Source organism: Onychomys torridus, chromosome 1 (genome assembly GCF_903995425.1).
Source record: "Onychomys torridus chromosome 1, mOncTor1.1, whole genome shotgun sequence".
Classification (NCBI taxonomy): domain Eukaryota; kingdom Metazoa; phylum Chordata; class Mammalia; order Rodentia; family Cricetidae; genus Onychomys; species Onychomys torridus.
Genome location: NC_050443.1, coordinates 30,632,681 through 30,657,553, shown reverse-complemented (window position 1 = coordinate 30,657,553; position 24,873 = coordinate 30,632,681). Strand labels below are relative to the sequence as shown.

General features: G+C 51.3%; 1 protein-coding gene across 1 annotated transcript; it reads left to right on the top strand.

Moving 5' to 3' along the window:
* The first annotated feature begins 31 nt into the window (after positions 1 to 31).
* Sirt2 (sirtuin 2) lies at positions 32 to 23,210 on the top strand. Its single transcript, XM_036185921.1, has 16 exons — positions 32 to 111; positions 840 to 886; positions 4,925 to 4,973; positions 5,180 to 5,293; positions 10,660 to 10,701; positions 10,795 to 10,901; positions 10,988 to 11,044; positions 12,610 to 12,678; positions 16,846 to 16,975; positions 19,813 to 19,872; positions 20,083 to 20,138; positions 20,243 to 20,319; positions 20,399 to 20,450; positions 22,148 to 22,218; positions 22,339 to 22,405; positions 22,496 to 23,210. Exons 1-16 carry the CDS (start codon positions 96 to 98, stop codon positions 22,649 to 22,651), a joined length of 1,170 nt encoding a protein of 389 aa, XP_036041814.1. The 5' UTR covers positions 32 to 95; the 3' UTR covers positions 22,652 to 23,210.
* The last annotated feature ends 1,663 nt before the right edge of the window (positions 23,211 to 24,873 follow it).

Sequence of the window (24,873 nt, the reverse complement as noted above, 5' to 3'; positions counted from 1 at the left end):
GTAGTTCTCTATCCTATTTCGGTCCCTTCTTGTTTCCGGTGCCGTCACGGGACAGAGCAGTCGGTGACAGCTCCGAGGGCCCCCACCCCGCTCCCATGGCCGAGCCGGACCGTGAGTCGGGGGCCCGGATGGGAGGGTCGGGCCGCGCCGGGGCCTGGCTTTGGGCTGCAGGCCCCGGGGCCCGAGGGCAGGTTCGGTTGGGTGGGAGAAAGGGGCTACGTGAAGGGAGTGGGATTGTAGTCGGTATTGCTAGGTTGGTGGGTTTCTGGGTTGTGAGACTTTAAGGGTCCGTTTGCCAAGTTCTTAATGATCGCGTTTCTCGCACTTTGGTTGCTGAGGACCCTCGTTGCTAAGGACCAAAGTTGCCACGATCCTGGTTGCTAAGGTTGTCTGGTGTTAGGGGCAACTATAGGATGTTCGGGGACCCCTCCTGCCCCTTTCTGTCTCATTCCTTCGGTTCCGGTGCCTCTCCTAAACCTCCCACCTCTACTGCATCTCCTCTCCCATACTCCACTCTCAGCAGAAGTACCCCTACTCGTATCTCCTGAAAAACTTTACCCTCCCTCATTCTCCCTACTGACACACCCGCTACCATGTCCTGCCTAATTCTGAAGTCTCCCTGCTTTCTCCTCCTAAACCTTCTCCTTCTCAGCCTTTTCACCTCACGTAGCCTCTCACTCTAAAATACGCCCTTCCCCATTCCGACAGTTTTACTACCAATCCCTGACTCCAGGATGATTAGGTTGGTGGGTCCTCTTGTTGCCCTCCACCACTGTGAACCCTTCATCCCCATAACTATTCCCCCCACTGTAACCACGTCTGCTCCCCCTCCTCCCCAGCCTCTGACCCTCTGGAGACCCAGGCAGGGAAGGTGCAGGAGGCTCAGGTGAGATGGGGAAAGGGTGGAGGGAAGGAGACAGATGGACTTGGGAGGTGGTGAGGGGAGACTTTTACCCGAGGGCCCTTGGCTTAAGTCCTGATCCCTAACTCTGTGTGGGGATTAGTACAGCCTCCTGGGGAATGGTGGCTTCTGAGGACTGTTAAGGAAAAATGAACAGCCTCAACCACCAGTTGGTGGCCCTTCCATGTTGTCATCTTTGCTGACTGTTACCCACCCCCTTCCTCAATCCCTTCTGAACCTCATTTGTGCTGGGCCCGAAAGGGACAGTTTTCCAGTTTGATCCTCAAACTCACAGGTTTCATGGGGTGGGGGACATGACCTTATAGGGTTGATTTTAAAAGTAGCACAGAAGCTGGGGATGATGTCATACATCTGTAATCCCAGCGCCTGGGAGCCTGGGGTAGGAAGATGGAGAATGACAGGCAGCTGGGCCATAGAGTGAGGCTCTGTCTGGGGTGAGGCACTCCAGGAGTGCACAGAAAACTTTGTGGGTCAGAGAAGATTATAGAAGGTTCTAGCCAAACTCTTTCTTGGAGGAACTCAAAAGCAGATCTAGGAACAAGACCAAGATATAGTCACAGTGTCATAAGTGAAGTGATTTCGAATTTTCTTAAATAAGACCAGATATGGTGTTTCATGCAGAGTGTGAAGACCTGAAGGGCAAGGAGGAGGAGTAAACATTTTTAGTAATGGTTTCTGGGGTGGTCCTTTATTGGTGCTCTGCCTGTACTTTATTGTGCACGACCCCATTTATTCTCTCCAGTGTCTTGGTGAGCATCAGGCCCTCCATGGACACTTTACAGATGAGGAACTTGATGCAGTGTCCCTTGGGTAGGGGGACAGGGAAGGGCTTGGAACCTGTAGGGAAAGATGCTGTGAGTCCAGTGGGGAAGTAGATGAACATCTCAAAGATGTTTGAAGACCCTGCCAATGCCTGTAGAGCCCCCAGAGGCCAGGTTGTCCTCATGTACTAGAACAGTGTGGTTCTCAGCCTTCCTAATGCTGGACTCTTTAATACAGTCTCTCTCATGCTGTGGTGACCCCCAACTATAAAATTATTTTCGTTGCTACTTTATAACTGTCATTTTGCTACTGTTATGAATTGTAATGTAAATATCTGATATGCAGCATATCTGATATTCAACCCCTGTGAAAGGGTTGTTCAAACCCCCAAAGAATCATGACCCATAGGTGGAGAACCATTGTACTAGACAATGCCTACAACCACTGAATGCCAGCATGCCCATCGATATGAGATCCCTCTTCAAAGGGAGGCAGGTTCAGAAGCTGCAGTCAACAGTACACCCATAAGTGCTTAGCAAAGCTGTGGCAGCCCTGCTGTGGGTCTCTAGTATCTTTCTTGTCTGGCTTCCAGAATAAGACTCAATGCCAGACCAAAGGTTTCAGTCAGAAGGGGTTCTCAGTGGCAAAGATGATGTAGGGGTGTCAATTGCAGCCTTATCCAGACAGAGCAACACTAGAAATAGCCTCTGTGGCCATCAGGAGAGGGAGTCAATGAACTATGGTTCATCATACAATATATTACTATGGAGCCACAATAAAGAATGAGGTGGGGGCTGGAAAGATGGCCCAGTGGCTAAGAATGTATACTGCTATTCCAGAGGATCTGAGTTCCATTCCAAGAACCCACATCAGGCAACTCACAAGTGACTCTAACTCCAGTTCCAAGGGATCTGACTCCGTGAGCGCTTGCACACACATGCACAAACATGCACATCTACACAGAATTAAATCTCAAAAAGAATAAGGTGGGTCTGTGAAACAATGTTTAGTACTATACTCTGACATGACCCGTTTCTGCAATATCAATGAGTAAAAACTCATGCAGCACATACAGCTGGAGTTATTTCTGTTTAATCATTATTTGACGTTGCCTTGCATTTGTTCATTGTGTGAAGGCTCAGGAGGCTGAAAATGCAGGATTATGAGTTGGAAGCCAGCTTGGGTGAGAAAGTAAGACCCATCTCAAAAAAAAAAAAATAAGCTTGCATAATCTCTTTTTTAATTTTTAAAGTTTACTTGTTTGTTTGTTTGTTTGTGGGTAGGATGCACATGCCACAGTGGTGTGTGGCAATCTGAGGACATTTGTCCTTTTCTCCCACCACGTGGGACCTGGAATCAAACTCAGATGGTCAGGCTTAGTGGCAAGCACCTTTCCCTGGTGACCCTCTTGCCAGCTTGTGTAATTTTTTTTTAAAGATTTATTTATTTGGTATACAGAGGAGGGCACCAGATCTCATTACAGATGGTTGTGAGCCACCATGTGGTTGCTGGGAATCGAACTCAGGACCTCTGGAAGAGCAGTCGGTGCTCTTAACCTCTGAGCCATCTCTCCGGCCCCAATATGTTTTTTTTTGTTTTGTTTTGTTTTTCGAAACAAGGTTTCTCTGTGTACCTTTGAGCCTTTCCTGGATCTCCCTCTGTAGACCAGGCTGGCCTTGAACTCACAAAGATCCGCCTGTCTCTGCCTCCCGAGTGCTGGGATTGAAGGCGTGCACCACCACTGCCCAGCCAGCTTGTGTAATTTTAAAACATCAGGAATGAATCATTTTAGAATCAGGCGTGGTGGTGACACATCCCTATAATTCCAGCACCTAAGAAATAAAAGGTGGGCCAGGAGTTCAGGGTCACTCTCAGATACATAACAGGTTGAAGCCAGCCTGGGCTAGTAGGACTCTGTCTCAAAACAACAGTAACAACGAAAGAATTTTTTTTTTAAATAATTTGAAGCCGGGCAGTGTTGGCGCACTCCTTTAATCCCAGAACTCGGGAGGCAGAGTTCAAGGCCAGCCTGGTCTACAGAGTGAGTTCCAGGAAAGGTGCAAAGCTACACAGAGAAACCCTGTCTTGAAAAACCAAAAAATAAAATAAAATAAAATAATAATAATAATTTGAAAAGGAGGTTTGGGAGCAGAGTAGGGAATGGGTAGCCTGAGGGCTTTTGAGCAGTTAGTTGATTGAGTAGGTCAAACTCTGGCCTAGCACCCAGTATACATGCATTTAGTGGCAGAAGGTTCTAGAAGTCTTGTTATCTAAGCTGGGCATTAAGTGGTGATCGTAGATAAAGTCTCTGCCCTTGTTTGGCTGATATTATGGCACGCAGTAGATGTTTGTGATTCAGGGGGGTTAAAGAAAAGAGGGGTGAAAAAAATAAAAATAAATTTTTAAAAATATAAATAAATAAATAAAAAGAAAAGAGGGGTGGATTGTCCTAAGTAGGCTGCCATGGGGAATAGGAGGATCAGAGATGGAAACTGAGTCAAGGATGTACAAGTTGAGGCCTGTGGGCTCAAGGTCTGGCCCTGGCGGTATGGTTGCCTAGTGTTCATGAAGCCTTGGCTTTGGTCCCTAGCATCTTGTCAGGCTGTGATGGCGGGCTAGTTAGAATGTTGGACATGAGCTCCAACATGACACCTGTAATCCCAGCATTGGGGAGGTGGAGACAAAAGGATCAGAAGTTCAAGGTCATGTAGACTTCATAGCAAGTTTGAGGGCAGCCCTATTTCAGAAAGCAAGCTAGGTATGGTGGCACATGCCTTTAATTCCAACAGTCAGAAAGAGGCAGAGGCAGGTGGATCTCTGAGTTCAAGGGCATCATAGTCTACATAGTGAGCTCTAGGCTACCTAGGGACATATAGTGAGATCCTGTCAAGAGAAAAAAGATGGGAGCAGGCATGGTGGGCCACGCCTTTAAGCCCAGGAGGCAGAGGCAGTAGATCTCTGGGAGATCTGGGTCAGCCTGGTCTACATAGCCAGTTCTAGGCCAGCCAGAGAGATCCCATTTCAAAAAAAGATAAGGCCTAGGAAGTCAGTCACATGAGGAGACCTAGATCCCCTCCCTATAGGCAACCTCTCCTAGAACCCCCTACTGGCCCTCTACTTCTTCAGGCCACCTCCCAGTCAGAGCCCTACCTCTTTGAACCAGGTGGCACCCCATCCCTTCCTCTCCCTTTCTCCCTAACCCCACTTCTTGGGCTTGGCCATCCCACCTGCCCCTTCCAGGATTCAGACTCGGACACTGAGGGAGGAGCTACTGGCGGAGCGGCAGAGAGTAAGTGTCTTCCTGGAGGGGTCTGGGACTGGAGGGTAGCTGATAGGAGTGACACCTAAAGCATGTAATAATGGGCTTGGTACTGGAGCCTGCTGGTTGTGGGGACACTGGGACTTTGCTGGGGGGAGGATAGTAGATTGCATGGTTGGGCAAGGCCTGAGGCCCTGGCTCGATGCCCGCCTGGCACTGTCTCTCTTGTTGGTCAGTGGACTTCCTGCGGAGTTTATTCTCCCAGACCCTGGGCCTGGGATCCCAGAGGGAACGTCTGCTGGATGAGCTGAGCCTTGAAGGAGTGACCCGCTACATGCAGAGCGAGCGCTGTGAGTCCCCCATTGCCTGGCCACTTCCCCACCCCTAGCCCACAGTGACTTCAGATTTGTCAGGTATGAGAAGCAAGAAAAACTGATGAGTATGGAGATACACATCTGTGATCTCAACTCTGAGCAGGTATAAAAGGACCAGCTTTTCAAGGTTAACTTCGGCTATGTTGTGCATTTAAAGCTAACCTGAGCTACATGACAGCTTTTCTAAAATAAAAAAATGGAAGACACCCAACTCTTGGCATGTAGAGATGGCTTACTAATTAAGAGCACTGGCTGCTTTTCCAAAAGCCCTGGGTTGGATTCTCTGGCCCCACATGGTGGCTCACAACCATCTGTAACTCCAGTTCCAGGAGAGTCTGCTTATAGCCAACCATGGGTGTCAATTATGTACCTGGTACACAAACACTCACACAGGAGAAACACTTGTACACTTAAAAAGAAACTCAGCTCTCCAGGAAATTTAGGCAAGAGGATCATGAATTTGAGGGCAGCCTGAGCTACATAATAAGCTACATAATGTTGACTCAAAGGAAAGAAAGGAAAGAGGGAAGGAAGGAAGGACGGACGGACGGACGGACGGACAGGCAGACAAGAACCTAGCCCAAAAAGGAGCATGCAGACTCTAAGCATTAAACGTGATGGGGGGAGGGGCTTGGATGTTGTTCTCAAGCCCCACAAGTCTGACAAGTTTGTCTGTGCCTGTGTGGGGTGTGTGTGTGTGTGTGTGTGTGTGTGCGCGCGCACGCGCCTGTGTGTGTGTGGGGTGTGTGTGTGTGTGTGTGTGTGTGTGTGCGCGCGTGTGTGTGTGCGCGCGCGCGCGAGCGCATGTGTGCACATGCTCCACATAGGAGACCAGAGCTACTCCAGAGGGCACTTTTTCCAGAGAACCAAGCCACACTGGCCCAGGCTGAATCAAATGACTGCCCTGAACTCCGCCTCCTCTGAGTTCCCTGTAGATTGGCAGACCTGAGTCACTGCTTATTTTTTGAGGGATGGAACAAGTAGGTACTGAGGATGGAGCCCAGGGCCCACATGCCAGGCAAGCACTCCACCGTTGAGCTACAGCCCAGCCCTCTTTTTACTGTTGAATTTTGAGTGGGTATGAATTTACTCTACAGTCCCTGAAGGTGGATCCTCCCCTCTCAGTCTCTCAGATTAGCTGCGAATGTAGACCAGAACCACCAGGCCCGAGACTAGAAGTAATGATCTCTCTGGGGTGACCCGGGGTGAGGCTAAGGAAGTTAACAGGTGTGAATGTGCCCAATGGGCTGGCACACCTGCAATCCAGCTACTCAGGAAGCTGCGGCAGGAGGGTCTGAATCCAAAGTTAGCCTGGGCTTCGTAAAAAAGAGAGTAGTAGAGAGTGAGGAGATAGATATCTCAGTCCACAGAGTGCAGCCACACCAGCATGAGGACCTGGGTGTAATCCCCAGCACCCACATAGGAGCTCAGTGCTTGTAAGCCCGGGGCTGGGGAGACAGAAGCAAGAGGAGCCAAGCCCCAGGTCCCAGTGAGAGACTTTGCCTTAAACATGATCGGATCTGCAAGATGGCTTTGCAAGGAAAGGCACTTACCACCAAAGCTGACAACTTCAGCTGGTCCCTGGACCCACAGGGTAGAAGAAAAATGACTCAGAGGATGTGCTCTGATTGCCACACATTTGCTGGGGCACACACACGCAAATAAACATGTAAAACAAACAAACAACCACACACTTGCTGGGGCACACACACACACACACACACACACACACACACACACACACACACACGCAAATAAACGTGTAAAACAAACAAACAACCACACACTTGCTGGGGCACACAAACACACACACACACACACACACAAATAAACGTGTAAAACAAACAAACAACCACACATTTGCTGGGGCACACACACGCAAATAAACATGTAAAACAAACAAACAACCACACACTTGCTGGGGCACACACACACAAATAAACGTGTAAAACAACCAACCAAACAAACAAACAGGTGGATGGCTCCTGAGAAATATCACACACCACACACACCACACACACACACACACACACACACACACACACACACACACACACACACACACACACCCTCTCTCCCTCTCTCTCTCAGAAGAGATAAATGATTAGAACAGGACTCTTCTATCCCTTGAGAACTGTGGATGTGCTTGCTGTGGTATTATTACAGGAAGCCTGTCTCAGATGTGCTGTTTAGAAGCCACTTAGCTGGGTCACCGTGAAATGTGTATTTCTCGTTGAGGGTGAGTCACCAAAGTCTGAGAAACCAGGCCCTCTTGGTCCTCAGTGAGAACAATGGAGCTATGAGGGTCCTGAACGGCCCTTTGTTGAGGTCATCTTCTCCGGTTTCCCCTCCGCCCAGCTGCTCATCTCCCTCCTTGGCAGCCAGGCTTGGCGGCTGAGCCTTCCTCTCTTGCCACAGGCTGGGCAGCCGCCTGCAGAGAGAACCCTGGCCGTGGCTAGGAGCCCTTTGTCCTTCCACTCAGGTCTTAGCGTCACTGGCCTGTAGGGAAAGGGACTTAGGATAAATAGTGATTAACCAGGCCTTGGCTGTGTGCCAGGCTCTGAGCTAAGGACTTCACAAGCATCCTTGTACTGATTATCTCAGAAAAGCCAGGAGGGCTTTCTAGAAGTAAGCTGAACTGAAGAGGAAACTAAGGCACAGAAAGGTTGTGACTTGGTGTGAACATCTGGCAAGTGGCACAGTCAGGACTCGATCCCAGGGCCCTTGAATCAAGGGTTTGCTCTATAGCTGTGGCTAGCTTTGAACACAGGATTATCTCAGTCTCCCTAGTTTTGGTATTACAGACATGTATTACCACACACAGGAGTATCAGGCCCCTTGAATCTAGAATGTGTGCGTCCCCCAGTCTCAGTGCCCATGACCTCCAACCTGACCAGGGCCAGTGACATCCTAAAAAAGCTGAGCGCTGCCGGGCAGTGGTGGTGCACGACTTTAATCCCAGCACTCGGGAGGCAGAGCCAGGTGGATCTCTGTGAGTTCGAGGCCAGCCTGGGCTACTAAGTGAGTCCCAGGAAAGGCTCAAAGCTACACAGAGAAACCCTGTCTCAAAAAACAAAAAACAAAAACAAAAAGCTGAGTGCCTAGGCTATGGCCTTTTTTGTGTTTGTTTTTGTTTTTTGTTTTTTTGTTTTTAGAAACAGGGTTTCTCTGTGTAGCTCTGGCAGTCCTGAAGCTCACTATGTAGCCCAGGCTGGCCTTGAACTCACAGAGATCCACCTGCCTCTGCCTCCTGGGATTAAAGGTGTGTGCCACCACGCCCAGTTTAAACATTGTAAGTGTATGTGTATGTGTGTGTGGTGTGTGCATTAGTGTAGGTGCATGTGTGCTGGTGTGTGCTTGGCAGAGGAGTGTTCAGGAGTTCTTCTCTTTCCGCTATGATGTTTCTCAGAATCAAACTCAGGCCTGCAGCAAGCCAGTGCCTTTCCCCTTGAGCCATCTCACCGGCCCCTGTGGCAGGCTTTGACCTTTGTTCACACTTGTTATCCCTTAAACAGAAGGCCCCAGGGGTGCCCAATTCATGGGACACCACACTTGTGTCTGTCCATCAGCTGACAGACACATGCCAGGGCTCTGTGTGGCCGGGCTGCCTGCCAGCCAGCAGCTGAGGCAGCAAGGCGCTTTCTGGCCAGCCATGTGCTTGCAAATGGATTGGACCATATCATGCCCATTTCCTTTTCTTCCTTCCTTCCTTCCTTCCTCCCTTCCTTCCTTCCTTCCTTCCTTTCTCTTTCTTTCTTCTTTCCTTCCTTCCTTTCTTCCTTTCTTTTCTTTGTTTTTCTAGTCAGGGTTTCTCTATGTAGCCCTGGCTGTCCTTGAACTCAGAGATCCGCCTGCCTCTGTCTCCCGAGTGCTGGGATTAAAGGCATGCGCTACCACCGCCTGGCCAATCTTCTTTTCTAAGAACTATTAAAAACTGGGAGCAAAACCTTCATAAGAATACAAACCAGCCAGGTGTTCAAGGACAGCCAGGCTCATAGTGAGACCCTGTCTCTGAGAAAGAAAAGAAAAGCTGGGCATGGTGATGCATGCCTGTAATCCCAGCACTTGGAGATGGAGCAGGAGAATCAGCAGTTCAAGGTCCTCCTTGGCTGCACAGTGGATTTAAAGCTTGCCTGAAATACATGAGATCCTGTCCAAAATCCAAAAGCAAACAAACAAAAAAGAGATTATTTAGTGCGGCTGACTCCAAGGGGCAGAGTCACTGGTGGCTTCTGTGTGAACACAGCAGTGTAGTGAAGGAAAGAGAACATGCTGGAAATGGGTCATCTGAAAGTGAAGCCTCACTGGGCGGCAATGGCGCACGCCTTTTATCCCAGCACTCGGGAGGCAGAGCAGGCAGATCTTTGTGAGTTCCAGGCTAGCCTGGGCTACATACAGAACTAGATCCAGGAAAAGGAGCAAAGCTACACAGAGAAACCCTATCTCAAAAACCAAAAAAAGAAAGGAAGAAAGAAAGGAAGAAAGTGAAGCCTATCATCCCAGCGCCTGGGAGGCTGAAGCAGGAGGCTTAGGGCCCCAGACTGTCCTGGCTGTGTAGGGAGACACTGTCTCAAAACCAAAGAAAGTAACAGCAGGCGTGCTGGCACACACCATAGCCCCAGCACCCACGAGGTATGTATAAACAGGTACCGTGAAAGGCGGTGGCTCCCATGGAGCTGGGCACTGCCTGACATGGAAGGTCCCCTGGGAAGGTCCCGAGCTCCTAACCTCAGCCTTCTATGCAGCCCTCATCCTCTGTTGTTCTCTTGTACTTGAGACAGGGTCTCCCTTCCTGGCACTGGCTGGCTGGAACTCACTATGTAAACCAGGATCTCAGAGAGATCTGCCTGCCTCGGCCTCCCCAGGGCTGGGACTACAGGTGTGCACCGACCTGCTGGCTTGATTTTAAGAGAGAGATTTAAAGCCAGCTATGATGGTACGCAGTTTTAATCCCAGCATTTAGGAGGCAGAGGCAGACAAATCTCTGTAAGTTCAAGGACAGCCTAGTCTACATATCCAGTGCTAGGCCAGTCAGGGCTACATTATGAGACTTTGTCTCAAAAAAAGAAAATTAAAAATAATTTTTAAGTTATATAATGTTGATGTCCTGAAGGTAAGCTGTCCCCAGGGTTTGGTTTGGGTTGGTTTTCAAGGTTCTCGGGATGGAACTCAAGCCTCAACTAGCCAGCTCTGTATTGCTCAGCTGGATGCAGCATTCTCCCCAAGACCTCACCACTGTCGTCCACTCCACTGCTTCCCTCTGGGTGTTTCCTCACCCAAAATGTGGGGTTGCCAACACTGTCTTTCCACCACTATCACATGATGTCAACTCTCTCCACCAGGTCGTAGGGTCATCTGTTTGGTGGGAGCCGGAATCTCCACATGTAAGTGTCCCTCCTTCCAGCCACTCCTGGGGGTGTGGGAGCCCTGGGAGGGTCTGTGCATATATGGAGCTAGAACTGAGTGCTCCTCCCTAGCTGCGGGTATCCCTGACTTCCGCTCCCCATCCACTGGCCTCTATGCGAACCTGGAGAAGTACCGCCTTCCTTACCCGGAAGCCATCTTTGAGATCAGTTACTTCAAGGTACGCTGCTGAGATGGAGGGAGGGAGTTCCCACCTCCAGGCCTTACCTTACCTGGCGTGTGGCCCTCTGGTTCTCTCTCCTACAGAAACATCCAGAACCCTTCTTTGCCCTTGCCAAGGAGCTCTACCCTGGGCAGTTCAAGGTGAGGTATTTTTCTGCAGGGGAGATTGGGACGAGCAGACATGGGAAGGAGGATCCTTATAGGCCCTTCAGACAAGCGTTGTATGATTATTAAGAATCCAGGCTCTGGAACTAGCAACGTGGCTCAGTGCATAAAGGTGCTATGCATTGTGGCAAGTGCACCCCTCCCATATAGATATCTTTTTTTTTTAATTGTTGTTGTTTTGTTTTGTTTTTCCAGACAGAGTTTCTCTGTGTAGCTTTTCGCCTTTCCTGGAACTCACTTGGTAGCCCAGGCTGGCCTTGAACTCACAGAGATCCGCCTGCCTCTGCCTCCCAAGTCCTGGGATTAAAGGTGTGCACCACCACCTCCTGGCACCCCTCCCATATAAACATGTAAATAAATGAATAATGTTAAGGGGGGACATAAATTCTAGCCAGATGTGGTAGTGCATGCCTGTAACTGTAGCATTTGGGATGCAGAGATGGGAAACTTTCAAATGCAAGGTCAGCCTAGACTACATAGACCTTGTCTCAAAAGTAAAAGAAAAAAGAAAAGATTAAAAAATTAAAAAGGTGGGAGAGATGGAGAGATGTGTTTAAGAGCATAGTGCTCTTGTAGAGAACCAGCAGCCATGTGAGGAGGCTGTAACTCCAGCTCCAGGGAATCTGAGACCTCTTGCCTCAGTGGGCACTGGAATTCACATGCATATACTCATGCAGACCCACACACATGCACAGTAATTAAAAATAATAAAGTATTTTTAAAAGAAAGGAAGGCCTGGAGTGGTGGTGCCCACCCTTAGTCCAAGCACTAGGTGGGCTGAGTACCACACAGCAATTGACAGCTGTCTGTCACTCCAGTTCCAGAAAATCCAACACCAATCAATGCACATAAATGAAAAGGGGTTGGGGATTTAGCTCAGTGGTAGAGCGCTTGCCTAGCAAGCGCAAAGCTCGGGGTTCGATCCTCAGCTCCAAAAAAAAAAAAAAAAAAAGAAAGAAAGAAATCATTTTTTTTTTAAATCCATGCAGCCACTTGGTGGTGTTGCGTACCCATAATCCCAGCACTCGGGAGACAGAGGCAGGTAGATCTCTGTGAGTTCGAGGGCAGCCTGGTCTACAGAGCTGGTTCTGGGATACCCAAGCCTATACTAAACAAAACAAAACACCTGTCTTGAAAAACAAACAAAAAACAAACTAAATAAATACTAAACAATTTTAAGAAATTAAAGGAAAGGAGGAGGAATGGGTTGCAGGCCTGCCCGGCCTGGCCTCCCTCCTGGCCCTCACCTCTTTACTTTGTGGCTCTGAGCCTCAGTTTTCCCACAAAGCTGCTGAGAGTCACAGAAAGGGCTGAGGCCGGAGCCTGGCTATGAGCCTAACTGTGCAGTTAACCGATTGGTGATGTCAGCAGGCCACCACTGTGCCTTCGCATGGTCTCCTCATCGGTGACAGGGAGAATGCCATGCTCGTCCTCCCTGGGCAAGGATGGGGCCAGGGATAGAGTGGGCACACGATTGGCATCATCCCTGGCCCATGGGATGGCCTGTGGACATTGCCGTCAGCACTGTTCTTCTCCTCCAGCCAACCCTCTGCCACTACTTCATCCGCCTGCTGAAGGAGAAAGGGCTGTTGCTGCGCTGCTACACACAGGTAGGGCCGCGGCGGGCCGCGCGGGTGGGCGGGCCGCGCGGGTGGGTCTTGGAGTCCTCAGTCAGAGCTGGGGATGACACAGGCAGGCACAGGGCCAGCCGCCAGGGTCTAGCCAGTAGTAATGAGTGATCTTCGGTGAGCCACTCCTCTTGGCCTCAGTTTCCCCTTTATAAAAATGGGCCAGAAACTGGGTAAGTAGGTACTTATGGACGTGGAGACAGAAGGAGCAGAAATTCAAGGTCATCCTTGGCTACACAGTGAGTCTAAAATTTAAACTTTAAAAAAAATTTACAAAGGAAAACCAGAACTCCAAATCTTACAGAAGAGTTACCCGATCAGGTACCTGCAAAGTCAAAAATGGCCACCAGGGGGGGATGAATTCTTTTGGGGCCAGATGGCTGGAGGCCCAAATTGGGGAAGGGACAGCTCAGCCCTCAGATGCTCAGATGCTGCCCAAGCCCAGGGCACGCCTAACTCAGCCTCATTCACAGAACAAGGACCAAGCCTCATGCCAACACCCTCCTTAAAGCCCCACATTCCCTGCATATGGTTGTGGGTGCCTCTGGCACCCTTGTTTGCTAGCTTCTGTGACAACAGATGTCCACCCAGTGCTGAGCACTGCCAGCGTGAGCAGAGCGACCCCCTGCACTCCTGGTGCTGATATTCTCATATGTGTGACATATGAAGGAGGAGACGAGCCACAGACTTTGTGTGTCACATGGTACCAGGTCTCCTAAGTTATGCAGGAGGCCAGTCGGGTCTGTGTGAGCGGGTGCTGGTGTGCACAGGGTAGGCTTGGAAGCCTCACCCAGAGGGCGGCATTGAAGCAAAGACTTGAGAACTTGGAGGGAAGGGATCTTCAGTCAGAGCTCACTGTGGGTGTGTGTGGAGGCAGGGTCAAGGGAGCCGCAGAGAGCAGACAAGAAGCTGCCATGTTTGTCCAGCCTTTGGTGAGGGCCATTGAGGAAGAACAGCAGGAAGACGAGGCATCTTCTTGGAAGATGAAGCCTGGCTGCGGGGTGTTCCTCGTCTGAGTACCTCCCATGCTTTCCTGAGACTATTGGAAGGGAGGTGTCCGGGAGATGGCATTCTGCCTTGAGACCCTGGGAGACAGCTACATAGGAGGTAGGGGGCAGTTGGACATGGACCCTGGGCTGAGCAGAGAGACAGTAGCTGGAGAAGCAGCATATGGGTATTGACTCAGCAGAAGGAGTGAAAAACTGAGGCCTCCGACAAAGTCACCCGGGAGTGAGAGCTGCCAAGTGCCCTGAATGCTGACATGTTCCGATTTCATCAGAAAGCCAGCACAGGCGTGCTCAGTGTGAAATGCGCAGATATCTGATAACTACCTGCAGTTTTTATTTTTTATTTTATTTTATTTTTTTGTTTGTTTGTTTTTTCTGTGTAGTTTTGCACCTTTCCTGGAACTTGCTCTGTAGACCAGGCTGGCCTCGAACTCCCCAAGTGCGGGGATAAAAGGCGTGCACCACCACCGCCTGGCTACACATACACTTTTTTTTTCCCCAGAGCTGAGGACCGAACCCAGGGGGCAAGCGCTCTGCCACTAAGCTAAATCCCCAACCCCACACATACACTTGAGAGGGTTTTATTTTTATTTTATGTGTCTGTGTACCATGTACATGCAGTGCTCACAGTGGCCAGGAGAGGGCGTTAACAGGTGGTATGAGCTGCAGTGTGGGTGCTGGGAACCCAAGCTGGGTCTTCTGTGAGAACAAGCAGCTCTCTTAACTGCTGAGCCATCCCTCCAGCCCCCACGCATAGATTTTTGAGTGACTTATATAAAATATCTAGCGGTGGAAAAGAATGTTCCACCTGCCCACTCTGTGACATTTTTTTCTCTCAGGCACTTGGCCCTCCTTCTCCTCAGTCACTGTTTGAGTCACTGACCCGCCTTCTGGAACACTCCAGCTTGGCTCTGAGTTGTGCCAACGCAGCGTCTCTGAAGTGTGAGCTGCTGTTTTCAGCTCAGGACACAGGAACCCATTCACACATTGAAACAGTTGTTGTGGCCACTGGAGCCACTGTGGTCCCCACAGAGGGACGGCTGCACACCTCTCAGATTGAATGTTGAGATGCACAATGCAGAGGTTACCTTCAAGCTCCTTTTCCCACTCAGCCCTTGTCTGGGCCCCTTCCATACACACTACACAGCAGCACCATGCTTTTCACAAGCTGAAGATTAATCTTGTTTCCCTTTTTTTCCCCCATGGGTCTGGGGTGGGGGTGGTGTGTGCAGTGATGGTAGGCCCCAGGGCTTCCTGTGTGCATGGGGAAAGGGGGGCTGGGGAGTGGCTGGGTGTGGGGTTGGGTGGGAAGGGAGTGCTCTACCACTGAGCTGCCACACCCCAGCCCCTCACTGGGGGAATCTAGGCAGGGGCTCTACCACTGAGCCACACCCCAGCCCCTCACTGGGGGATCCTAGGCAGGGGCTCTACCACTGAGTCACGCCCCAGCCCCTCACTGGGGGATTCTAGGCAGGGCTCTACCACTGAGTCACGCCCCAGCCCCTCACTGGGGGACTCTAGGCAAATGCTTTGCTGCTGAGCCATGAGCCCAGGCAGGCCTTGAACTTGCCATCCTCTGCCTCACCTCTGCCTGTAGCTGAGGTTACAGACTTGCACTAGCCCAGCTTTATTCTGTTGGCCTTGGGTAGAGGCAGCTGTCCTGCCATGTCATCAGGAGGGAAACGGTGCAGACTGACCCAGACAGATCCTGGGTCACTTAGCTGTGATGTGCAGTAGGGTAGATGTGTCTGAGGCAACTTCAACTCACAATGGGTTCATCAGGACATCACCACAAGCTGTGTGGTTAGGAGCCACCCCAGTCTGAGGGTTCAGGCATCTCCTATGATCCTGAGCCGTGTTTCCTGTGGATACAGGCTGTGGTATGACCCTGAACCATGTCTCTCGTGGATAATGCTGTGGTAGTTCCCTAGGCCCTTGTTTAGCCATTTGCATGTGTGTGGCTTACTCTCCAGTGAGGGCCTCTAGACTGAGTCATTTACAACTGAGGGGGGTCTGTGACTGTGAGGCCAGGTGTGGTGGTGAATCCCTGTAATCCCAGCACTCTAGAGAGAGGGTCTCAAAAAACATAACTCCTCCCAAAGAAATAAATAAGGCATTCTATTATTTATTAATTAAAAAAATTATTTGGGGTTGGGGATTTAGCTCAGTGATAGAGCGCTTACCTAGCAAATGCAAGGCCCTGGGTTCAGTCCTCAGCTCTAGCAAAAAAAAAAAAAAAATTATTACATTTATTTAGCGTGTGTGTAGAGTTCAGAGGACAACTTGGGGGAGGTATTTCCTTCTACCATGTGGTTTCCAGGAGTCAGAATCAGGTTGGCAGGTTGGTGGCAGATGCCATCACCTGCTGAGGCATCTTGTCAGCCCTTTACTGGGGTTTTTCAAGCAGCTCACTCTTGTTGCCCGGGCTAGAACTCACTATGTAGCTTAAGCTAGCCTCAAGCTTGTAGCAATCTGGGATTATTGGCATGATCCACCATGCCTGGCTTTATTTATTGTTTATTTCAGTTTTGTTGTTCTTGTTTTTTCGAGACAGGGTTTCTCTGTGTAGCTTTGTGTCTTTCCTGAAACTCACTGTGTAGCCCAGGCTGGCCTCAAACTCACAGAGATCCACCTGCCTCTGCCTCCCGAGTGCTGGGATTAAAGGGGTGTGCTCCTATGCCTGGCTTTATTTCAGTTTTTGAGGCAGGGTCTTCCCATGTAGCCCTGGCTGGCCTGGCAATAGCTGGGTAGCCCAAACTGGCTTTAAACTTACAGCAGTCCTCCTGCCCCGGTCTCCAAGTGTAGGGATTTCAAGCAGCCACCTCCACTCGTGGCTTGACTCATTTTATCATATTAATGCCTGGCCAGAGCGGTTGTGTACAAGCTGTGCAGGTACAGTTATTTTAATACATTTATAGCAAATGGCAGGAAAGTGTGGCTCTCTAACAAAAGAACGTCTCTGAAAAATAGAAACAACGACCCAAGTTTACAGAATGATGTCACCTGGGCAGCCCTGTAGCCCTGACTGTTCACCCTTGGGTGGCCCACCGGAAGATTCCTCCCCGCCCCTTTCCCCCCGCAGTCCCACTCCTCAGAGCCCATGAGGACTGGTTGTCCTGCCCTCCCCTGTCTCCCTCTCCAGAACATAGACACATTGGAGCGAGTGGCAGGACTTGAGCCCCAAGACTTGGTGGAGGCGCACGGCACCTTCTACACCTCCCACTGTGTCAGCTCCAGCTGCCGGCAAGAGTACACGCTGAGCTGGATGAAAGGTGAGGCTGGGGGTCACGGATGGGCCAGACCTCCCACTCCTCGCTGTGCCATAGCCAGGTCTCCACGTGGTTCGGCACCAGTGTGGTCCTGTTCACTTGTTCAGCTCTTGCTGGTTAGTCGGTGAGTTGGTTGGTTTCCTTGGAGACTAGGTTTCCCTGTGTAGCCCAGGCTAGCCTTGAACTTGTACTTCTGCCTCAGTCTCCCTAGTGCTGAGATTGCAGGCATGCGCCAGCACACTCCGCTCTCTTTACAGCAGCAGTAGAAGCCCCAAGGAGTCAAGGTGGTGACAGGTCATGGCTCCCTTATCACCTCTCTGCCAGGCTGTCATACATATGAACTATGGAGCAAGGGCAGCCACGCGTTGACTCACACCCACAGTGGCCACAGAGCCACTGAAGTCATGAGCACCGGCTCTGTGGCCTCTGAGGTGTATCACCATTTTACATGAGAGTCCTTCTGTCAAGGCAAATACGGCTGTGTTCTGAGGATAGCATGGAAACGAGGAGGCCTGTCTGTGTCCAGTATGGTGCCCAATGCTCTGTTTGTCCACTGAGCACCATAAATGAGCCTAGTGAACCAAAGAATCAATTCTCTGCTACCATATGGGTCCCAGGAATTGAACTCAGGCTGCCAGGCTTGAAGGTGGCATGTGACCTTCTGAACCACCTTGCTGACCCAGGACATTTTAATTTTTCTTTTTCTTTTTCTTTTTTCTTTTTTAAAGACAGAGTCTCTAATTATATTAAATTTTTGTTGATTTAAATTGTAGGTGCCACACCGGGAGCCATGGTATATGCCTATTATCTATTGTCTGGGAGATAGAGGCAGGAGGATCAGGAGTTCAGGGCTAGCTTTAACTACATAGCAAGTTCCAGGGCAGCCTGGGCTACATGACAAAAAATAAAAATAAGAGGGGTTGGGGATTTAGCTCAGTGGTGCACCTGCCTAGCAAGCACAAGGCCCTGGGTTCGGTCCTCAGCTCTGGGAAAAAAAAAAAAAAATTGTCTAAGTTCCATGTAGCCCGGACTCCCATAGTGACTCCCATAGTGGACAGTGTGAGAGGAGTGTGTGGAGAGAAGCTGGGTGCGGTGGACAGTGTGAGAGGAGTGTGTGGGGAAGCTGGGTGCGGTGGACAGTGTGAGAGGAGTGTGTGGGGAAGCTGGGTGCAGTGCCGGCCAGAGAGGAGTGTGGGGAGCACACACCTCACCACTGCCACTGTCCCCACTGTCCCCGTTCACGGAAGGACAGAGCAGCCGCGAGAAACAACCAGTTCCCGCCCTCAGTGCCAGCACCAGCCTGTCTCTGGCAGCCATCGTGCTGAAGCTGCTGTGTCCCTTGCTGGGAAGCTATATTCTTTACGCTGACTTCACAAAGCCCTCGTGTCCCCTTGAGATGAGGACAGCTGTGGCCTTTGTGGCAGCACCATGGAAGGTGGCCTTTCTGACAGAATGCCAGCCAGCTGCCCCCAGACTGAGGGGTCCTGAGCAGCCCGAGTGTGGCACAGCTGGGGGCTCCGGACAATAGACATACACCGCTTTATGTCTCTGTGGAGTTGCTTCTACCCCCGCAGAACAGCGTGGTGTTTGTGTTGAAGTACCCTGCATGGTGGTGGTTAAAGCTGCACTCTGTGAGCGCTAGGGGAGCGGCTGGCAGCTGAGTTCCAGTTCTGCAGGCTGCCAGTGACAGACTGCTTTCAAGCCCCTGCTCATGAGCAATAAGGAGTGTGACTGTCTTAAGGGTAGTATTAGAGGAGTCTGTCACAGAGTCCAGGGGGCAGGGGCGGGGAGGGGGGGAGGCAGATGGGCTTGAGGTTGGCTCCATCCCAGATTATCTGTATGTCCTCTCCTGACCCAGGGCAAATAGGACAGTCCTCAAGACCCAGTGGAAGGGCTTGGCCCCTATTCCACAGATGGGGGTCTGGTGGAGTCCAGGGGTAGGTGGGTTTGCTCCTGTGTTTACCATCTCATTCACTAGCTGTAGGCAGTGGTACTTGGAGCCACCCCCTGCAAGCCTGGAGACAAGGGGACAGCTCTCTAAGAAGGGAGCTCTTCTCTAATAAGCCAGAAGGACACCCCAGGAGATCCCTTAGTGGTGAGGTGTGCTATTTGTTTTGTGGTGCTGGGGCTTGGACATGCAAAGTCAAGTACTCTACCACTGAGCCACACCCCAGCCCCTCACTGGGGATTCTAGGCAGGGGCTCTACCACTGAGCCACACCCCAGCCCTCACTGGGGATTCTAGGCAGGGCTCTACCACTGACCCACACTCCAGCCCCTCACTGGGGGATTCTAGGCAGGGGCTCTACCACTGAGCCACACTCCAGCCCCTCACTGGGGGATTCTAGGCAGGGGCTCTACCACTGAGCCACACCCCAGCCCCTCACTGGGGGATTCTAGGCAGGGGCTCTACCACTGAGCCACACCCCAGCCCCTCACTGGGGGATTCTAGGCAGGGGCTCTACCACTGAGTCACACCCCAGCCCCTCACTGGGGGATTCTAGGCAGGGGCTCTACCACTGAGCCACACTCCAGCCCCTCACTGGAGGATTTTAGGCAGGGGCTCTACCACTGAGCATGCTCCCAGTCAGATTCTAGGTAGGGGCTCTACTGATGATCATGTCCCAAGTCCCATAATGTTCCAGTATTGAGCTATAGCCAAGACTGGCCATGAACTCACAGTCTTCCTCCTGAATTCTCCCAAAAGCAGGTTTAGTGGTGTGCACCTCTGCCACCTGCCTGGGGTGCATTTATGTTGACAGGTAGGAGGGACAGAAGGAAGATGGCTTCTCCAGCCTTGGGAGGCCTCACGCCTCTCTCTCCCTTCCTCTTCCCTCCCAGAGAAGATCTTCTCAGAAGCAACCCCCAAGTGCGAGAAATGTCAGAGTGTGGTGAAGCCTGGTGAGCCTCCAGGCCGGGGGTGGGGGGTGGGGGGGGGGGAGGGGACTGCAGCTGGGACCCTCTACCCACTACTGCCCTCACTCCACCTCTGGTCACCTCTGCTGCGTGCCCCCACTGTCCTACAGAGGGTGGGTATTTGTCTGCCCCAGCCTCAGTTGACTCCGCCTGTTCTGGATCTGTCTCCCATGTCTCCCCCTGTTCCTACCTCAGATATCGTGTTCTTTGGTGAGAATCTTCCGCCACGCTTCTTCTCCTGCATGCAGTCAGTAAGTGTCCACCTTGGGCTTGGCCCACGTGGGCTGCGAGCTGGAGGGGGGGGGCACAAAGCCAGAGCAGTGGGGTCCAAGTCCTTACTGGCTAATCCCTACAGGACTTCTCCAAGGTGGACCTCCTCATCATCATGGGCACCTCCCTGCAGGTGCAACCCTTCGCCTCCCTCATCAGCAAGTAGGTTGAGGGGTAGGATTGGGGGTCAGCTGGGGACAGGGGACAAGGGCAGATCCTGAATCCAGCTCCCCATTGCCAGGGCACCACTATCTACCCCACGCCTGCTCATCAACAAGGAGAAGACGGGCCAGGTGAGTCTGTCTCCACTTCCCTCTCTTTGCTCACTGGGGGCTGTTTCACCTCTTCTGCAGGAGGATGAGACAGGTCTTGGTGTGTCCCACGTAGAGAGCATCTGTGCTTTAGACTTGCCGGTTCAGGCTGGAGAATATGGGCGTCAGGTGCTGGGCAACCTGACACTACAGGTCTCAGTGTCACTCTGGGTTCCTTTGAGCAAATGACAGAACCACACCTTGAACCTGCTGAAGGTCGAGTGCTTTCTGGGACCCAGGAGACCAGGGTACGGCTGACTCGTAACTGACTCTGCCCAGGCCTGACTCACCTCTCCGGGGGCCTTAGTCTTGGACAAGTGTGACACAGACGCTGGGAGGCACCATCATAGCATGTGCCACAGGGTTCCAGCCATTACCATTCTAGTACCTTCTCACATATCAAAATCTGGGGACTCTCAAGTCCCTCACATGAAGTGGTAGATTTTTTTGTATGGAGCACACACATCCTCCTGGAGATGCTAAGCTGTGTCTACTTGACGTGTGGTGCAACACAGTGTGAACCTGGAGAGAGTTATTCAAACAGTGAGGCAGGTCCTCTCACACTCACTGTGTAATTATAGGTGGCCTTGAACTCCTAATCTTCTTGCCTCTGCCTTTCAAATTCTGGGGTTACAGGCCTGTGCCACCACACCTGACTATGTTATTTGGAGGATCTTTTTGTTGTTATTGTTGTTGTTGCTGTTTGTGGGGTTTTTGTTCTTGTTTGTTTGTTTTGCCAGAGCTGAGGATCGAACCCAGGGCCTTGCACTTGCTGGGCAAGCGCTCCACCACTGAGCTAAATCCCCAACCCCAACCAGGCTGGCCTGAAATTCAGAGATCCGCCTGCCTCTGCCTCCTGAGTTCTGGGATTAAAGGCGTGCGCCACCACCGCCCGGCAGCTGCTTAGGAGTTGAAATATCACCGTGTCCCATCTCACCAGCTACTGCTGCCAATACTAAAAGAGGGTGGTGGAGGGGGCTGTGGATGGAAGGCTCGGGGAGAGCTCAAGTAAAATGACAGCACCCTCCCAGACAGACTCTGATTACACGTCTGTGACAAATCTCAGCTGACAGGAGACATGGAGGACAGGACATGTGAAATAACACAAGAATGCATGTGGCATGCATTTGCAATCCCATACTGGAGAGGCAAAGACTGGGGGACACCTGGGCCTTACTGGACTCACCAATTTCGAGTTCCAGGCCAATTGCCAAACCTTGTCTCAAAAAGAACATGCCTAGCATACACAGAGCCCTGGGTTCAAGCCTCAGCACTGTCAGAAAAAAAAATAACGGTTTTGGATGGGAGAGATGGTTCAGTGGTTAAGAACACTCACTTTCTGTTCTTCCAGAAACCCAAGTGCAGCTCCCAGCACCCATATTGGGAGGCTCACAACTACCTCTAACTCCAGCTCCTGGGGATCTCACACCCACATACACAGAGACACATACTTACTACATACACTTAAGAAATAAAAATAAGCCAGACTGTGGTGGTACATGCCTTTAATCCCAGCACTCGGGAGGCAGAGCCAGGCAGATCTCTGTGAGTTCAAGGCCAGCCTGGTCTACAGAGCGAGTTCAGGACAGGCAGGGCTGCACAGAGGAACTGGAAAACAAACACAAGCCAGGTCTGGTGGCTCCAGGACCCTGTGTTCTTAGCTCTTCTCCCCCCCACAGACAGATCCCTTCCTGGGTATGATGATGGGCTTGGGAGGCGGCATGGATTTTGACTCCAAGAAAGCTTACAGGTGAGGTCTGGGCCTGGGGGGAGGGGCGGAAGGAGCTTGGGAAGGGCAAGCTGAGGTGGGAGAGAAGACAGAAGCCTGGCCAGGCCTCAGCCTGTTCTCTAACTCCTGCTCACACTGCAGGGATGTGGCCTGGCTAGGTGACTGTGACCAAGGCTGCCTGGCCCTTGCTGACCTCCTCGGATGGAAGGTGAGGAGCTAGGCCACTCCAGCCCACCCTGAGCCCAGCCCTATAGGATGTATGGTAACCTCTGACTTCTATGAACTTTGCCCCCTGCAGAAGGAGCTGGAAGACCTTGTCCGGAGGGAGCATGCCAGCATAGATGCTCAGTCAGGGTCACAGGCCCCGAACCCCAGCACTAGTGCCTCCTCTAGAAAGTCCCCACCTCCAGCCAAGGAGGCAGCCAGGACGGGAGAGGAAGAGAAGCGCCCCTGACCGCTACCTCCGGAGCAGGACAGTGGAGCCCCAGTCAGCACTGGCCCCTCTAACATGAGCTGCTGTGTGGCTCAGTGGATCCTTCATTCTCTTAACCACTTTCTTCAAACCAGGGTCCCAGATTCAATCCCAGAAAGTTCTAATATACCTGAGGGCTAAGGGCTGCATGGCCCTTCCCTAAGAGCCCACAGCCTCTAACCACCGAGGGCAAGAAGCGACCTCCCTAACTTCTAACAACTGCCAGACATCTTACCCCCAGACTGCTAACTGTGCCAGAACAAGGCATTTCTCTATTGTTCTCAGGGGGGCCATGGCCGAATCAAATTAACCTACCCCACAGAAGGGCTGCACTTCTGTGGTGATGTAGAACTTCACCCAGGGGTTAGAGTCTGTGAGATCTCCAAGCCTGAAGCCCCCCCCCCCCCTGCCAATTCTCTGCCTCCAACGGACAAAGTGGATGCTGGCCTCCCTTTCCAAGGGACCCTCTTGCCAGCCAGTGGGGGATGAGCAGGAGACTTGCTTATTGGAAACAAATTAAAAACCAAAACAAAGCAACTAACCTTGAGCTGTGTGGCCTCTCCTTCTTTTAGTGGGTACCTGCGGCATGGGGCGGGGGGGGGGGGGGGGGGGACCATAAAGACAGCAGCCGATGACCTATGGCTCCAGGATCTTAGGAGTGGTAGTGGGGAGCGCCAAGAGGATGCCCCCTGGAGAGGGTGGCTTGGTGACCCTTCAGCCTGTCAGAGGTCCACTCCTCCAAAAGAGGAGCCCTTAAGGCTGATCCCCGGAAAGAGAGAGGAAGGTGATTTCAGATGCCCCCAGCCCCGCCTCTTCCCCTGCATGCAGGCTTCCTCTCCAGAGAACACTTTCGCTTCCTGCTGCTCGGCTCCCCTCGGAACAGGTAGGGCCCCCAGGGACCTAGCATCTGGCTTCTGCACCCACAGCTGCCTCCATCCAACCTTGCCCAGCACCAGCCATATCTGGATCTCCTCCCAAGAGTCCTGAGGGAGGAGCACCCGCCTCCCCCTCTACCCCTCTTCCCTGCTTATATCCCTGAGGTGTGCCTGCCCCTGACACCTGCCCCCTGAAGCTGCCAGTCAGCAGCTAATTGATTTATATAGCTGTTAATTATCTGGCTTGCATACAACACCCTATCAGAAATGGAACCTTCACAAAAGGGCTAGCCCACTTCCTCCCAGGCCAGTCACCTAATGCTGGGCCCAGGCTGAATAATTCAGATGGAAAGATGGGGGGATGGAGATGGATGGATGATGGAAAGATAGATGGATGAATGGTCTCTCTCCAGAGACCCTCCCTACTCCTGAGACTGCTGTGGGAGAAAATATTCAAAAGGGCTCACCCTGGGTTGAGAATCCCTTATAGGGTCCCCTTCTTGGGTATAGTTGGCACATGCCTGTGATCCCAGAACATGGGAAGGGGAGGTGGGGAAGATCTACTCTACTACAATACACAACAAGTATGAGACAAGCCTGGGCTACATGAGGACCTGTATCAAAAAGAAGAAAGAAAAATTAAGGTTGAGCCAGGCAATGGTGGCACACACCTTTAACCCCAGCATTTGGGAAGCAGAGGCAGACAAATCTCTGTGAGTTCAAGGGCATCCTGATGGTCTACAGAGTGAGTTCTAGGACATCCAGGGCTACATAGAGAAGCCATCTTGAAAAACAAAAAGTTAAGGTTTGACAGAGAAGTGGATAGCTCAGATGTGAGGTGAATAAGAGCAAGATTTTCTCAGGAGAAGCCAGATATTGGGCATATGGCAGGCTCTAGAATATTCTTTTAACTTTTCTATATGTTTAGAATTAATTTTTTAGAAAGCCAAGCATGTTTTACTTTTTAAAATAATTTGTTTAATTTTATTTTATGTGCATTGGTGTGAAGGTATCAAATTTCCTGGAACTGGAGTTACAGACAGCTGTGAGCTGCTGTGTGGGCGCTGGGAATTGAACCTGGATCCTCTGGAATAGCAGCCAGTGCTCTTAACCACTGTGCCATCTCTCCAGTCCCCTGATTTTTTTTTTTTTTCTTTTTTTCCGTATCAAGGTTGGGTATGGTGGTGCAAGCCTCTAATCCCAGCACTCGGGAGGCAGATGCGGGTGGATCTCTGTGAGTCTGAGGCCAGCCTGGGCTACATAGAGACAGCCAGGGCTGCATAGTGAAACCCTGTTTCTAAAAAAGAAAAAACAAAAACAAAAAACACA

Bases quoted from the DNA above. Each gene is read 5' to 3' on its own strand.
- Sirt2 (XM_036185921.1), top strand. The intron at 11,045-12,609 runs GTGAGGTATTTT...CTTCTCCTCCAG, and splicing joins TCTACCCTGGGCAGTTCAAG to CCAACCCTCTGCCACTACTT. The intron at 16,976-19,812 runs GTGAGGCTGGGG...CTTCCCTCCCAG, and splicing joins CACGCTGAGCTGGATGAAAG to AGAAGATCTTCTCAGAAGCA.